The 13735-nt window shown below is 41.4% G+C and overlaps 1 protein-coding gene across 1 annotated transcript in view; it reads right to left on the bottom strand.

Moving 5' to 3' along the window:
• The window catches only part of LHFPL3 (LHFPL tetraspan subfamily member 3), a 404020-nt gene that overhangs the window by 12839 nt on the left and 377446 nt on the right, over positions 1 to 13735 (bottom strand). Inside the window, exons 3-5 of the mRNA XM_072965207.1 lie at positions 8490 to 8681; positions 6706 to 6914; positions 404 to 504 (exon numbers count right to left, since the gene is read on the bottom strand). Of these exons, the coding sequence (XP_072821308.1) occupies positions 8644 to 8681 (38 nt within the window). The 3' untranslated portion in view covers positions 404 to 504; positions 6706 to 6914; positions 8490 to 8643. The remainder of the gene's footprint in view (positions 1 to 403; positions 505 to 6705; positions 6915 to 8489; positions 8682 to 13735) is intronic.

The raw sequence follows: 13735 nt of genomic DNA, 5'->3' as shown, positions 1-13735 counted from the left end.
GTTCTTTGTGAGTTTTTACTACGACTCAGTACCTCTGTCAGTGTTCTCACATGGGGAGATCCCACCTGGAGAAAAGAGATGCCCCAAGAATACCCAGGCTCCCCAGGACCTCAGGCTGCAGCCTCTGAACGCTTCTTGGTTGCTCTGCTTTTTCTTCTAAGATCAAAGAATTCTGACAGACCAATTCTGGGGGGTACCCACTCTGCCTGTGACCCTGGGCTACTTAATTTCTCTGAGCCTCAGTTTCTTCACGTGTGAAGAGAAATACTAATAGTATATGCTTTGGAGTTGTTGTGAAATAATGAACAGAAAGAATTTAGGGGACAGTGCTGGAAGCATACCAAACAGGGATGGACTGGAAAAGCTTGTAGCAACTAGTAAAGGCAGAGATGGCTGTTCTTACCAGAATGGAGGGCAAGGTTGCTGAAGCAGACTCTGGAACACCTTCTGGTGCCGGGCATTAACTCATTCAATGCAGCACTGTGGAGAGTTTCTGGAGATGAGCTGGGGTGATGAGAGAGGTAATGATATTTATCTACAAGTGTGAATTACTTCAATATTTTAACAGTCGAGTATGGCAGTACACCACTTGAATATCAATTGTAATTCTAAATGTTAAATATTAATTATTCATTAGAATAAATAAATATTAGCTACAGGGCTTTTAAAGCTAGATTTTCTCTTCCGCAACACACACATGCAGGCATGTATACACACACACACACACACACACACACACACACACAGACACACAGACACACACACATACATACGGCTTCTTCATTTTTAAGACAGAAAACCCAGAGAAGCAGAGGACCACACGTGTCAGACTTGGGTCGCAGCTGTTCAGATGCGCAGTCCCTGGGGTGGAGAGAGTGCACCACCAGCCTGCCCTGGGCAGCTACCTTCTATGAGTCTCGCAGTCATGCTCTGCCCACTGTGGATTCTGCAGTGTCGGGGAGAGGGCTGGCATGGGGATACGGGAAAATCTCCCCGGGGCTTTGGGGGCAAATCAAGGAGTTCTCTATTAGTTTGCCAGGACTGCCTTCACACAGTACCACAGACGAGGTGGCTTTAACAACAGGAGTTTATTTTCTCATGGTTCTGGAGGCCAAAAGTTCCAGATCAAGGTGCCCATAGGGTTGGTTCCTTCTGAGGGATCTGTTTTAGGCCATTGTCTGGCAGATGGCTGTCTTATCCCTGCATCTTCGTAACATCTTCCCTGTGTGTGTCTGTGTCCAAATTTTCTCCTCTTACAAGGATGCCAGTAATATGGGATGAGGGCCCTTCTTAACGACCTCATCTTAGAGCCTATCACCAAATATGGTTACATTATGAAGTACTAGGCATTGACTTCAAAAATAATGAATTTGAGGGGAGCCATAGTTCAGTTCATAAGAGGTTCATTCCTCCCAGCCTGGGGTGGTCTGTCAGCTTTTCTCACTGGTGCATGTAGGGCACATGCCCCTCTGAGATCTCTCTCCAAGTCTTTTTTTTTTCTCATTTTTTATGGTAAAAATATTCAAACACATAGTAGAATATATACTGACCCATGTATCCCTCACTAAATTCAATACGGGTTAACATTTTGTCAAATATCATTCATTTGTGTGTGTGTGAATTAAAAACAAAATTTGTTTGGAACCATTTCAAAGTTACCTTTAAATACTTCAGTATATGTCTCTAAAAAGAAATAACAAATAAAAAGACAGTCTTTTACACAGCCACCATACCATTACCCTATCTAACAATACTTCCCTGTATCATCTAATAAATAACCAGTCTGTATTCATGATTCTTAGACTATCACCAAAATGTCCTACCATGACTTTCTTTACCAACCAAGATTCATGCATCGGAAATGGTTCTGTCTCTTCAGGATCTTGTCTCTTTTCATTTTAAACATTCCCGCCACCCTCACCTTTTCCGTTCTCAGTGCTGACTTTTTGAAGACATTAAGGCACAGTGAAGTGTTGCACTTTCTGGTGCTGTCTGATCATCTCCCTTGAGGTAGTGTTTTATTTCAGGTCGTTATGATAAAGGGCTACACGAAAACCACTTATTTGCTGTACAACAGTTGTTGAGGACAGTGCCTGGCATGACTCCAGCTCCTTGTGTGTGTTCTTCTGTATGAGAAATTTTCACCAGATTTAGGGCCAGGAAAGAGCTGTGTCTCCAACAAATGGTATTTCATTTATTTTTTTCTGATGGGAGCTAGAAGATTGCCTCTCTTTTTATTCAAGAATCACAGAGGGAAATGTACAACTCTGGTACGTTGTAAGGTTATCGTATCTCCTTCTCCTTTTTTCCTCAATCCTGTGTTCTAGTTTGTTAAGCCTTAAAGCCCACTATATGTCTTTCATTATAAATTCTCTTCAAATTCTTTTTTGTTTGTTTGCTTTAAGATCAGGATATTAATAAATCCAGCTGATTCCTCCAAGGCCTTTCCTCACCTCCAAGTTAAGAGATGAAGAACCTGCCCAAAGGTACTTCATAGCCAGTTCCTCTCAGGGAAGCAGAGAATTGCACAATACTTCCCAAGAGCAAGCCTCGTCCTGACACAGAGTGCTCTTCAAGGTAGTTATGACTTAACGTGGACCCTATCTTCTGACAGTGAACAGGATGTCTGCTCCACTTGCTAATTTCTTAAGGGGATCCTGGCTCTCCCAGAGTGACTTCTGGCCCATAGGTACCTGCCAACATTCAATTGTTCACTAAGTTCTGTGCCAGGAGTGGAGAGACATCTAAGAAAGCAGTTATGGCTTCTGAACTATAGGATTTAGGATTTATGGCTCTTTTATATTTCCTTGAGATCACAATAGCTCTTGATATTCAAGGACTTAAACACACCCATCTCAAGGGGCTATTAATCTCAGTGGAAACTTAAGAACCTGAAAGATAAATATCATGAGGTCTGGTTTTAGTGACTGCTTATTAAGTACTCCTTATGCGCTGGGAACACAAGTGTGCTGTCTTATTTAATCCTCACAACAATTCTGCAATATAAACATGCGTGTCCACATTTTCTAGAACAGAAATCAGAGGTTCAGAGGTGCTAAGTAACTTGCCGGAGTAAGTGGTAAAACTAGGATTTAAACCTACTTCTGTCTCCTAAACACATTTTTTTTCCACATTATACCATGTTGTCTGAGTTTTGCTCTTTGCACAGAACACTAGAGAAAAATACTGCTGCTAGACTTAGAGTAAGGTGAAAGGAAACTATTTTTTAATGCCTTTGACTTCCTCCAATACACGCAGGGCAGGACTGTTCCAGGATGCGAGCTAGGTTAATTCTGTATTTTTTTTTTTCTTGGCCCCAGGCTGGAAGAGGCTTCTGACCACCTGAGCAGCCAGTGGCACCTGACAGCACTTTCAGCCGCAGGCACACCGTCTGATCACACAGGCTTCCCGCAGAAGCCCCACCCACGGCCTGCTCCCCTCTATGCTGGCAGAACGGAAGCATCCGCATCCCAGACCGCGAGGCCTGCGGCCCACCAAGAACTCAATAGAGCATCCATGGTGGAAGAGCGATTGTGACCTGAATACGTGTGTAGGCAGAGCAGCGGCCCCCGCACCCTCGATTATCTGTGCTAAAGGCAGGACCTTGGGACTGGGTGTGATGCCCTCCATCATCTGCACTGGGAGGGGATTTATTTGGCTCTGGAAGTGTTAGGTCAAGAAGTGTTGACTTAGGGCCCCTCCCGGGCTTCAGGGAATCCCTGAAATTCTATGCAAACTTTGTATTTGTGTATAGATACACATTTTCCTGGAGGAGGGGCCTCAGTTGTCAGATATTCAGAGGGATATGTAACCTCCAAAGGTTAGGAATCATTACTTTGGGACTGAGTCAGATAATGTTTTGTTGATTTAATATTAACTGGAGCTCATTTAAAATTAGTTTAACTTTCTATTCGGTTGTCTTGGGATTTGGCTAAGTGGTGGGAAAATGTTAAGTAGAGTGAAAAATGTGTCATTGATTAACCAGTGGGAGTTTAATCCAGCAGTTAAGAGCCCAGGGTCTGCAGTGGGACTGCTGGGGTTCAAGGTCCAGCTCTGCTGTTCTCTAGCTGCATGGTCTTGGGGTAAGTAATTTAAACACTCTGAGCTTCAGTTTCGTCCTTCAATTTCGTCGTAGAATGGGTTGGTAACTACGGCTCTACCTCCTGGTGTTACGTGAGGGTTATGCAAGGAAATAAACACAAAGTCTTTGGCACTACCTGAGGTTAGCCATTGTTATTATTTGTTCTATTATTTCTTATTTTACAGAGTGGAGATGTTACTGTTGGCAAGGCTGTCCTTTGAGCTCTCCCACATGCTCAGAACAGGCCGGGTCCTCCCACAGCATCCCTCTTTTCTCCTCCCAGATCATTTAACGCTGGCTTGGTCCTGAGGGCCAATTCAAGAACCACTTTCTCAATATCTCCCAGCACATGCCCTATTCCAGCCTGGTTTACCCTTTCTTCTTTTTAAAAAAATATTAAAAAAAATTAAAGTATAGTTGATGTATAATGTTATATAAGTTACAGGTGTATTATATAGTGATTCACAATTTTTAAAGGTTATACTCTATTTATAGATATTATAAAATATTGGCTGTATATTTCCTATGCTGTGGGATATATTCTTCTAGCTCATTTTATACCTAATAGTTTGTGCTTCTTCCTCTCCTACCCCTATGTTGCCCCTTCCCCCTCTCTTTCCGACCTAGTGACCACTAGTTTGTTCTCTTTTTCAGTTATCTTCACTAGTTTGTTGTATTTTTCAGATTTCACATGTAAATGATATCATACAGTATTTGTCTTTCTCTGTCTGGCTTATTTCACTTAGCATAATGCCCTCCAAGTCCTTCTATGTTGCTGTAAATGGCAAAACTTCATTCTTTTTTATGGCTGAGTACTATTCTGTTGTGTGTGTGTATACACACACATGTACATATATATACATATGCATACATATACATACATACATACACACATATATATATGCCACATCTTATCCATGCGTCTGTTGATGGACACTTAGGTTGCTTTCATATCTTGGCAATTGTAAATAATGCTGATATGAATATTGAGGTTCATGTATCTTTTCAAATTCATGTTGTTTTTTTTTTCGGATATATACCCAAGAGTGGGATTGCTGGGTCATATGGTAGTTCTGTGTTCAGTGTTTTAAGGAACCTCCATACTGTTTTCCGCAGTGGCTGCACCGGTTTACTTTCCCACCAACAGTGTATGAGGGTTCCCTTTTCTCCACATGCTTGCCAACATTTGTTATTGATGTTCTTTTTGCTGACAGCCATTCTGACAGGTGTGAGGTGATACCTCATTGTGGTTTTGGTGTCTCTTTCTTCTTAATAGCCTGTAACCTCCACATAAACAGACACCTGCACATGGGAGATATATCTTTATAAGAAATTGAGTGTTCCTTCTTATATTAGGCACTATGTCTACCTACCTATCCATCTATCTATCTCCTCATTTAGGCCTTACAACAACCTTAGTTCAATTTTACAGAAGAGAAAATTGAGGCACAGACAGGTAAGTGATTTTTCCTAAATCCACAAGCTGTAAACAGCAAATCTGAGATTGCTCCAGATACATATATAGCTTAAAGCCAGTGGAGCTTGCTGTGTTATGTAGTCACTTACTTCCTTGTAACTTCACTTGTAGTGCTGTCTTATGGTATTTAAATTTTTCATGTTATTTTATCCTCAGAAGGCTGTAAATTCCTTGAAGACAGAGATGATTCCTTAGACTATTTTTCATACCTCATGGTACCTAGGACAATATCTTGGGCTTAATGGGTACTCTATAAACACTTGTCTATGGATTACTAAATGATAAAATGTATATGGGAAACAGGTGAAATATGTTGTGTATTTAGTTTAATAATTTAAGTACTTTCTTGTACTATAAGCAGATAGGCTTTTTTTTTTAAAGAATCATTTCTGTAAAACAGAATTTAAAAGTACATGTTATTATTAATGCTACAATTTTTCTAATGTGCCTATAAAAAGAATAAAAACAAAGCTGAAGTAACAGTACAGGAGGTCTGTGCCTGAAATTTAAATTTAAATTTCATTGCCTGGTGTGAAATAAGGGATTATTCTTTTTATTACCACTACAGTGCTGGTTGTACAATGATCACCTCTTATTATCACAGAGCAATTTGCTCTGAGGGGATTCTTAACTCTAGCTTTAGAAACACTGAGGAGGAAGAAGAGGAATGTTCCCTGTTCTAACTTCTTTCCTTTGACCTTTACTCAGCCTTTAGAATAAATATTATCCCCATTTTTGCTTATGAAGAACCTGAGGCTCAGAGAGGTCACGCTATTTACACAGGGCGTGGTGGAACCAGAATTTAAAGGCAGTGTGGTATAACTGAATCACCGTGCTGAACACCAGAGACTAACACAACATTGTAAATTGACTGTACTTCAGTAAACACATACACACACACAAAGTAAATTACAGGTACACTTCACCCCTAAATACTTCAGCGTGTATATAATTATTTTGTTTGTATTTTGGGGTAGGATTTACATACAATAAAATCCTAAGTGCAAATCACCCCCGCCAAACAGCAACAACAAAATAATGGCAGTGTGCCTGTCTCCAAAGCTGCAGCTCTTCTACTATATGATACTGTTGCTGTGTAACAAATGACCCCTAAAGGTAGCAGTTGAAAGCAATAAACATTTGTTACCTTAAGTGATTTCTGAGGGTCAGGAGTCAAGGAGGAGCTTAGCTGAGGTCTCAAGGCTCAACTGACACTGGAGAAGCGTCTTCTAAGCTCACTCACATGGCTGTTGGCAGATTTCAGTTCCCTGCTAGCTGTTGGCTAGATGTCTCAGTTCCTTGCTTGTGGGCTTTTGAGAGCCTGCCTGAATGTCCTCACAACATGGCCGCTGGCTTCTGTGAGTGATGAGAGGGAGAGCTCAAAACAGAAGTTATAGTATTCTAAAACCAAATATTGGAAATGACTTACTATCTCTTCTGCTGTATGCTGTTGGTCACACAGACCAACCCTGGTAGAGTGTGACGACAGCCCTGGGAGAGGACATTACACAAAGGTGTGGCTACTAGGAGGCGCAGATCACTGGGATCACTGGGGCCGTCTTGGAGGCTGGCTACCACAATAATCTGGGCTGATTTTAAGGGTCAGCTGGACAAGATCCAAGTGGTGGCACCTTCCTCTGCCAAGTGCACTGGCCATTTTGTGGGGACTCGGGCTGATTCTCTGGGGGCGCATGACACCCTTGATGTCTACTCTGGGCTGTGTGTGGACTTCATACTGTCTGGCCTGACATAATATTTCTATACAGTCTGCTCCTGAAGCTCCAGCCCTGAGTACAGAAGGAACAGAGGACCCAATGTTCCTGTAATAAGAAATTTTTTTTTCTTTAAGAACTTACGCATATTCATAAACAGACCTGAAACTTGAACTTCCAGTGTATACTTGTAGATAAGGCAATATAACCTCTAGCAGGAAGATCAGTTTGGGGGTTAAGGGCTTGGACACTGGGGTCAGAGTCCCTGTGCTGCCACTTACAAGGTGTTTGCCATTGGAAAGTTACTTCTCTGAGCCCTAGTTCCCTGAGCTGTAAAACAGGTCTAATAATATCTACCTCATCTGTTGCTGTCTGTTCATTTGTTTGCTTGTTTTGGGTGGGGAGACGATTAACTGAGATAAAGCACAATGTGGCAAATTGTATTTTCCAAAGATGGTGATATCAATATATATGGATACAGATCACATCCTAAATGCTCTTTTTACTTTGCGTCAGGAAAGGTGGGGCCCACGTTCCCTCCTGATGGGAGGAATTGAGGCAGATTCTTGTAACACACCAACCAGTGGAATGTGGCCAGAGCGATGCTGTGTGATTTCCAGGGCTAGATCATAAAAGGCAGTAAGGTTTCCACTGGCTCTCTGTCTCGGGAGTCTTGCACTTTGATCCTCACCACCATGTGGACCACTGTGTGATCCAGGTCACATCGTGAGGCCACATGTTAAGTGTTCTAGCTGCCCTTGGTCAACAGCCAGCATCAACCATCAGACACATAAATGAACAAGACTTCAGATGATACCAGGCTCCAGCCTTCAAGTTTTCTAGCTAAGGTCCCAGGCATCATGGAGCAGGGATAAGCAATCCCTACTGTGCCCTCTTTGAGTTCCTGACGCACAGAAAGAACAACAGATAATATATGATTATTGTTCTAAGCACAAAGTTTTGGGGTGACTTGTTACACACTAATAGATAATACAACAATCCTGTCAGTACAGTATCTGAAAACAGTATCTGAAAATACGTGATTAATAAATTCTGGGTTATACATTTGAAAAACAATGTGTCTCATTATAAGATATTTTCGAAGAGCTGGGCCCAAACTCTGTTTTCTTCTAAGCCCAAGCATTTTTGATGGGGTTTTGGGGAAGGGACTTTTTGATTTTGCTTTTCTCTGGCCCCTTTCACATGTAAGATTACTTACCTGAGGATAAAGCATAGAAGAGCAGGCGTTTAGGTCTCCATCTCTGACTTGTCCCGTGGACGTCTAGTCCAGCGAGGGGGCTGGGAGCCACAGCTGTTTCTGGAACTGGCTTACTTTTGGTTCACTGGTTCAGTTAAGCTGTTTCTGCCGTTAATCAATAGGCATCGAGGTTGTCCACGTTTAGTCCTTGATCTACCCACAAATGAAAATTAGAATCATGTACGTTTTTCTGACATTTCCCTTCTTTTGAAAGCATAACTTAGACTTACCAGGCCCAGACAGCCACATGGGAGAAGCAGGGCCCTGGCTGGAGTTTAAGAGCCACTGTCCCACAAGCCCTGACAGCTTTCCAGGATCCCAGGGACTTGTCTCTCTGTCCTCCCTCCAAGTGTCAGAAGGTCATACAAAAAGGTGTCTGTGTGTGTGCGTTTGTGAGTGCAAGGCTGTTGGCTTCCTTTGAGGTCCTGGTGTCCCTTGGCTGGGATCCCTGTGCCTGCTGGGGCCCCAGGGCTGCTTAGCCAGCATTTGTAGGTAATGAGGGTAAAGAGTGGGGAAGAGGAATGTGTGGGGAAGAGGAATGTCTGGGGAAGAGGAACGTGTGGGGACGAGGAACGTGTGGCCAAGGCTCTGGCCCTGCCTATTTTGTTGTTGTTGTTGTTGTAGTAAAATATATATAACATAAAATGTATATTTTTACCATTTTGTGGGGGATATAGTCACTAGTTTGTTGTATTTTTTAGGTTCCACATATAAGTGATATCATACAGTCTTTATTTTTATCTGTCTGACTTATTTCCCTTAGCATAATACCCTTGAAGTTCATCCATGTTGCTGCAAATGGCAAAATTTTGTTCTTTTTTATGGCTGAGTAGTATTCCATTGTATACATATATTTCACATTTTCTTTAACCATTCACCTGTTGATGGACACTTAGGTGGCTTCTGTATCATGTTAGTTGTAAATAATGCTGCTATGAACATTGAGGCATGTATCTTTTCAAATTAGTGTTTTGGGTTTTTTTTTTTTTTTGATATATATATACCCAGGAGTGGAATTGTTGGGTCATATAGTAGCTCTATTTTCAGTTTTTTGAGAAATCTCCACACTGTTTTCCACAGTCCATTTTAACCATTTTAAAGTGTACAATTCAGCAGCATTAAGTACATTCACATTGTTGTGCAACCATCACCACTACTGCATGTGCAGAGCTTTTTCATCACCCCAAACTGAAACTCTGTATCCAGAAAACAATAACTCCCTTTTCCCCACTTCCTCCAGCCCCTGGTAATCACCATCCTACTTTCTGTCTCTGTGAATCTGACTATTCTAGGTACCTTACATATTTTGGAATCAGATAATATTTATCCTTTTGAGTCTGACTTATTCCACTTAGCATAATCTTTCCAAGGTCATCCATGTTGTAGCAATGTATCAGAATTTCATTCCTTATTAAGGCTGAAAACTATTCCACTGATGTATATATATATATCATATTTTATTTATTCATGCATTTGCTGATGACTATTTGGATTATTTCCACTTTTTAGCTTTTGTGAACAATACTGTATTGAGCATTGGTATAAAAAATTTGTTTGAGCCTCTGTTTTCTATTCTTTTAGGTATTTACCTAGAATTGCTGGAGCATATGGTAATTCTAGTGTCTAGAGACCTGACTTGGGTCCTCATCGCGCCCAAAGATCTGTTTGCTAATAGGATGGAACGGGGGCTGTTCTGCTATCTTGGCATCCTGAGGGGCTATGCAAATTAGGCTGACTGTGATCTACCAATATAATGGTACCTTGCGCTTCCATTGAGCATTTAGTTTGTGCTAGTTCCTGTGCTAGGTACAGTGTCTCTGCATGACTCTGTGAAGTAGATTTGACTAGTATCCCTCTTTAATAGATTAGAAAACTGAGGCATGGAGGTGCTTCATAACTCTCCAAGGGCACAGAGATTGTTCTGAGCTAGGATCTGAACCAGACAGCATCATGCTAGCTCCTGTGTGTTTACCTGTACACAATCCTACCTCTCCAAACAGAATGACCATTAAATTAGTCAGCCAGATTGAATTTATTTACCTAGGAGAAATCAATAGCTTATGTGGGATAATTATGGTAAAAATCAGGTAATTAAAAAAGCTAATGTAAGAAGCATCAGTGGTTTAAGAGGACCCCTTTCTAAATCTGTTAAAATATTTTTCTTAGCCTGCAAGGTATATGAGGAGCCTTGTGTATTGCATAGCGTTGCTAGTATGTGTATCTTGCTAGTCTCTGTTTGCAAGCGTAAATCCTCTATTCTACAATGTTAAGGGTAACCCAGCAGACCTACCAAAACACACTCGAAGGTATTGAAATTTGCAATGAAATGTATCACTAGATGGCAGTACAAATCAATTTTTAAAAACCCAGCTGCTTTCTAAGTCTGTATAGTAAATTAAGCTCTTGTAAGCCACTTTTTGACATGATCAGGGCAACTGTATTTAATTCAAAATGGGTTTTAATCACCTAGAAGATAATTCACAAGCTTTTAAAAGTTTAAAGACCTGAAAAGCATAAAGGCTTTTGTAAGGAAAACTTCTAAAATTTTAGAAATTCCTGCTTTGGAGGAAGACAGTTTTAAGTAAGTGTTTTGACTTGGGAAACTGCATCAGTAAGGTAATATCATATCCACATACTTCTAGAATCCTTTCAGTCCACCATCTTGGTTTGGATAAGAATCAGCCTTTAGTCTATAATTGAAATATAGTTGTCAAATTACTCCTTGGGGAAGTTCCTTTCAGTTAATGCCAGAGAAAAAGCCAGTATTTAAGTAATTTAGGAAGCCAGAAATGACCCACAGGTTGGTTTGACATCTGAGCCGCTGGGTCTATTGATCTGTGGTTGAGATAATGAAATAGATTTCACCCATTAGCAGCGGATTCCCAGCTTTTTATGTGGGGGTGAGTGGCAGGCAGTGAGAGGTGAGGCAAATGCATTTGCTCATCTAATTTACCAAGGTTTGGCTCCCATAGGATGAATTTTAATGATCTGGTATCCTGTCTAGGAGAAAGAATTAACTTTTTATTTCAGGGAAAGCCTGGACTCAAAATGGAAAACTAAAGTAGAAATGGATTCTTTCTTTTTTCTCTCTCTATCATATGCAAATAAGAGGCTCTTCTAGAAGGTTCACAGGAAACCAGCATCAAAGAAATGGAATCCAGCTAATTCCTCCAAGAAACTGAAGTTTCAGAACATGCCTTTTGAAAGGGAAACACAGGCTGACTCTGCCCATAGACCACCAAGAGCCAAAGTGTATCTGAAAGGCATTATCAAAGCATGGAGTGAGAACATCCATGGTCAAGACCATCCTCTGTGACCTTATGGGCAAATCATTTAGCCTCTCTGAGCCTCAGATTCCTCAACTGTTAAATGGGCATAATAATACCTTACAGGGGTCCTGGGGGAGCTAATGTGATAAGGGATGTGAAAGCACTTGTAAGCAATACGGCGCCATCCACATACTGGCTATTGCTCCTTTTAACATGTTAGCCCTCCCAACCCTGTGGTCACCCCCCCCACACACACACAAATGTAGACTGGAAACGCCAGCATCGTCTTTGTTCTCTAATGCCCCACATCCATCAGTCTTCACCTCTTAGTCTCCATTTCCACAACTGGAAGAGCCTTCTACGTGGACTTTCTGCTTCTCACTGACTTTGCTTGACTCCATGCTGCTCACTGCTGAAGCAATAATCCTATTTAAAACTCACTTTGATTATATCTTTCCTCTGTTCAAAAATTTTCCATAGTTCCCTATTGCCTGCAGAATAAAGTCCAAACTTCAAAGTAGCTGGAATTAAAAGACATTGACAATCTGATCCTCCTACCTAAATAACTTCAATGGGAGGGCCACACAGAAATCAAAATGTCAGTGTTACTGCTGAGAAATGCTACGCTGGAGGATCGGTTACGCAGTCACAAGGGTTTGCTATCAATTTTTTCTTCCTGCTCCTTCAGTCTTGACTTTGAGAAAGTCCATCTGAGGCTTGCCTTCCACTCTGGGGTCATGTTAAGGGAATCTTACCCAACTCTCTATCTATTCTAGCCTCCCCAATATTCCTGCACTCACTCACCTGTCCTGTAGTGTGCTTTGCCGTGGATTCAGTTTACTTTTTGAGAGCACGCCCGTTTTTGGATGAGAGCATGTCCTTTTGATGAAAGCCAGAAACTCAAAACCTATTGGCTGAACCTGACTCCTAGATGTGTTTTTGACCCTCACAGTGTCTGCACTGTGTTTAACTATATACCAATTTCCCAAGTAGTTAACGGGGAAGAACTGTGAAGGGTCTGAGATTTTATCTTACTTGCACACGAAGAAGCTAGCCTGCCACAGTCTCATGGATGCTGGCAGAACACAGTAGACTCCTGGGTCACAGACAAAGGACAGGATTTATTACTCCCAGCCCAGCAAGCAGCATGCTGGTGTTGGTTCCCCTGCCATGTTCCCAGACAGAGGGCTGTGAGGAGAGGGCTGGGTGGGACCTGCAGTGCAGTGGGTTATGTTACCAGAGAGGACACTGAACTTAGGGAACCTGAACCTTTTATAACGGGCAATGAGTCAGCCTCAACTTTGCCCCAGAGGGAGACATTATCTTCTTAGAGAACAATAAACAAACCTACTCTTTGCTCTGGAGGGAGACCCTGTCTCCATCCTCCCAGGCTGTTTGCTACACAAAGAGTCTTGAAAAGATAGCCTGGAATAAAGGCAGTCAGTGTCTCTTGCAAGATGTGCAGAAACACAAGAGGCTCATGTAGAACTGTCTCTCCACAACAACCAATTCGGGGAGAATCAGATCTTAATGATACTGAGTTTTCCTATCAGTGAATATAGTATATCCTTACATTTTAAAAGATTTTGTTTCAAGTCTTTCACTGAAGTTTTATAATTTGCTCCATAAAGGTTTATACATATTTTGCTAAATGTATTCCTGGGAATCATTATTTTAGTTAATACTTTTTAAAAATTATATATTCTAATTGCTTGCTGCCTGATAGAGAAATACAACTTAAAAAAAACTTTTTAAAACTTCCAAATTGTAAAGTAAGTCATAGAAACAGAAAACAAAATGAAGCAAATGCAGAGCTTAGTGAGAAACTAGTATGGTGGATACCCTGTAGCCACAACCCGGGTCAAGAAACAGAACTTTTCTAGTCATCTCAGGAGTCCCTCCACATGCCCCCTGCAGTTCCCAGCCCCTCTCTTCCTC

The sequence above is a fragment of the Vicugna pacos genome, chromosome 7 (assembly GCF_048564905.1).
Source record: "Vicugna pacos chromosome 7, VicPac4, whole genome shotgun sequence".
NCBI classification, from domain to species: Eukaryota; Metazoa; Chordata; class Mammalia; order Artiodactyla; family Camelidae; genus Vicugna; species Vicugna pacos.
This window is presented reverse-complemented; position numbering and strand designations above follow the sequence as displayed.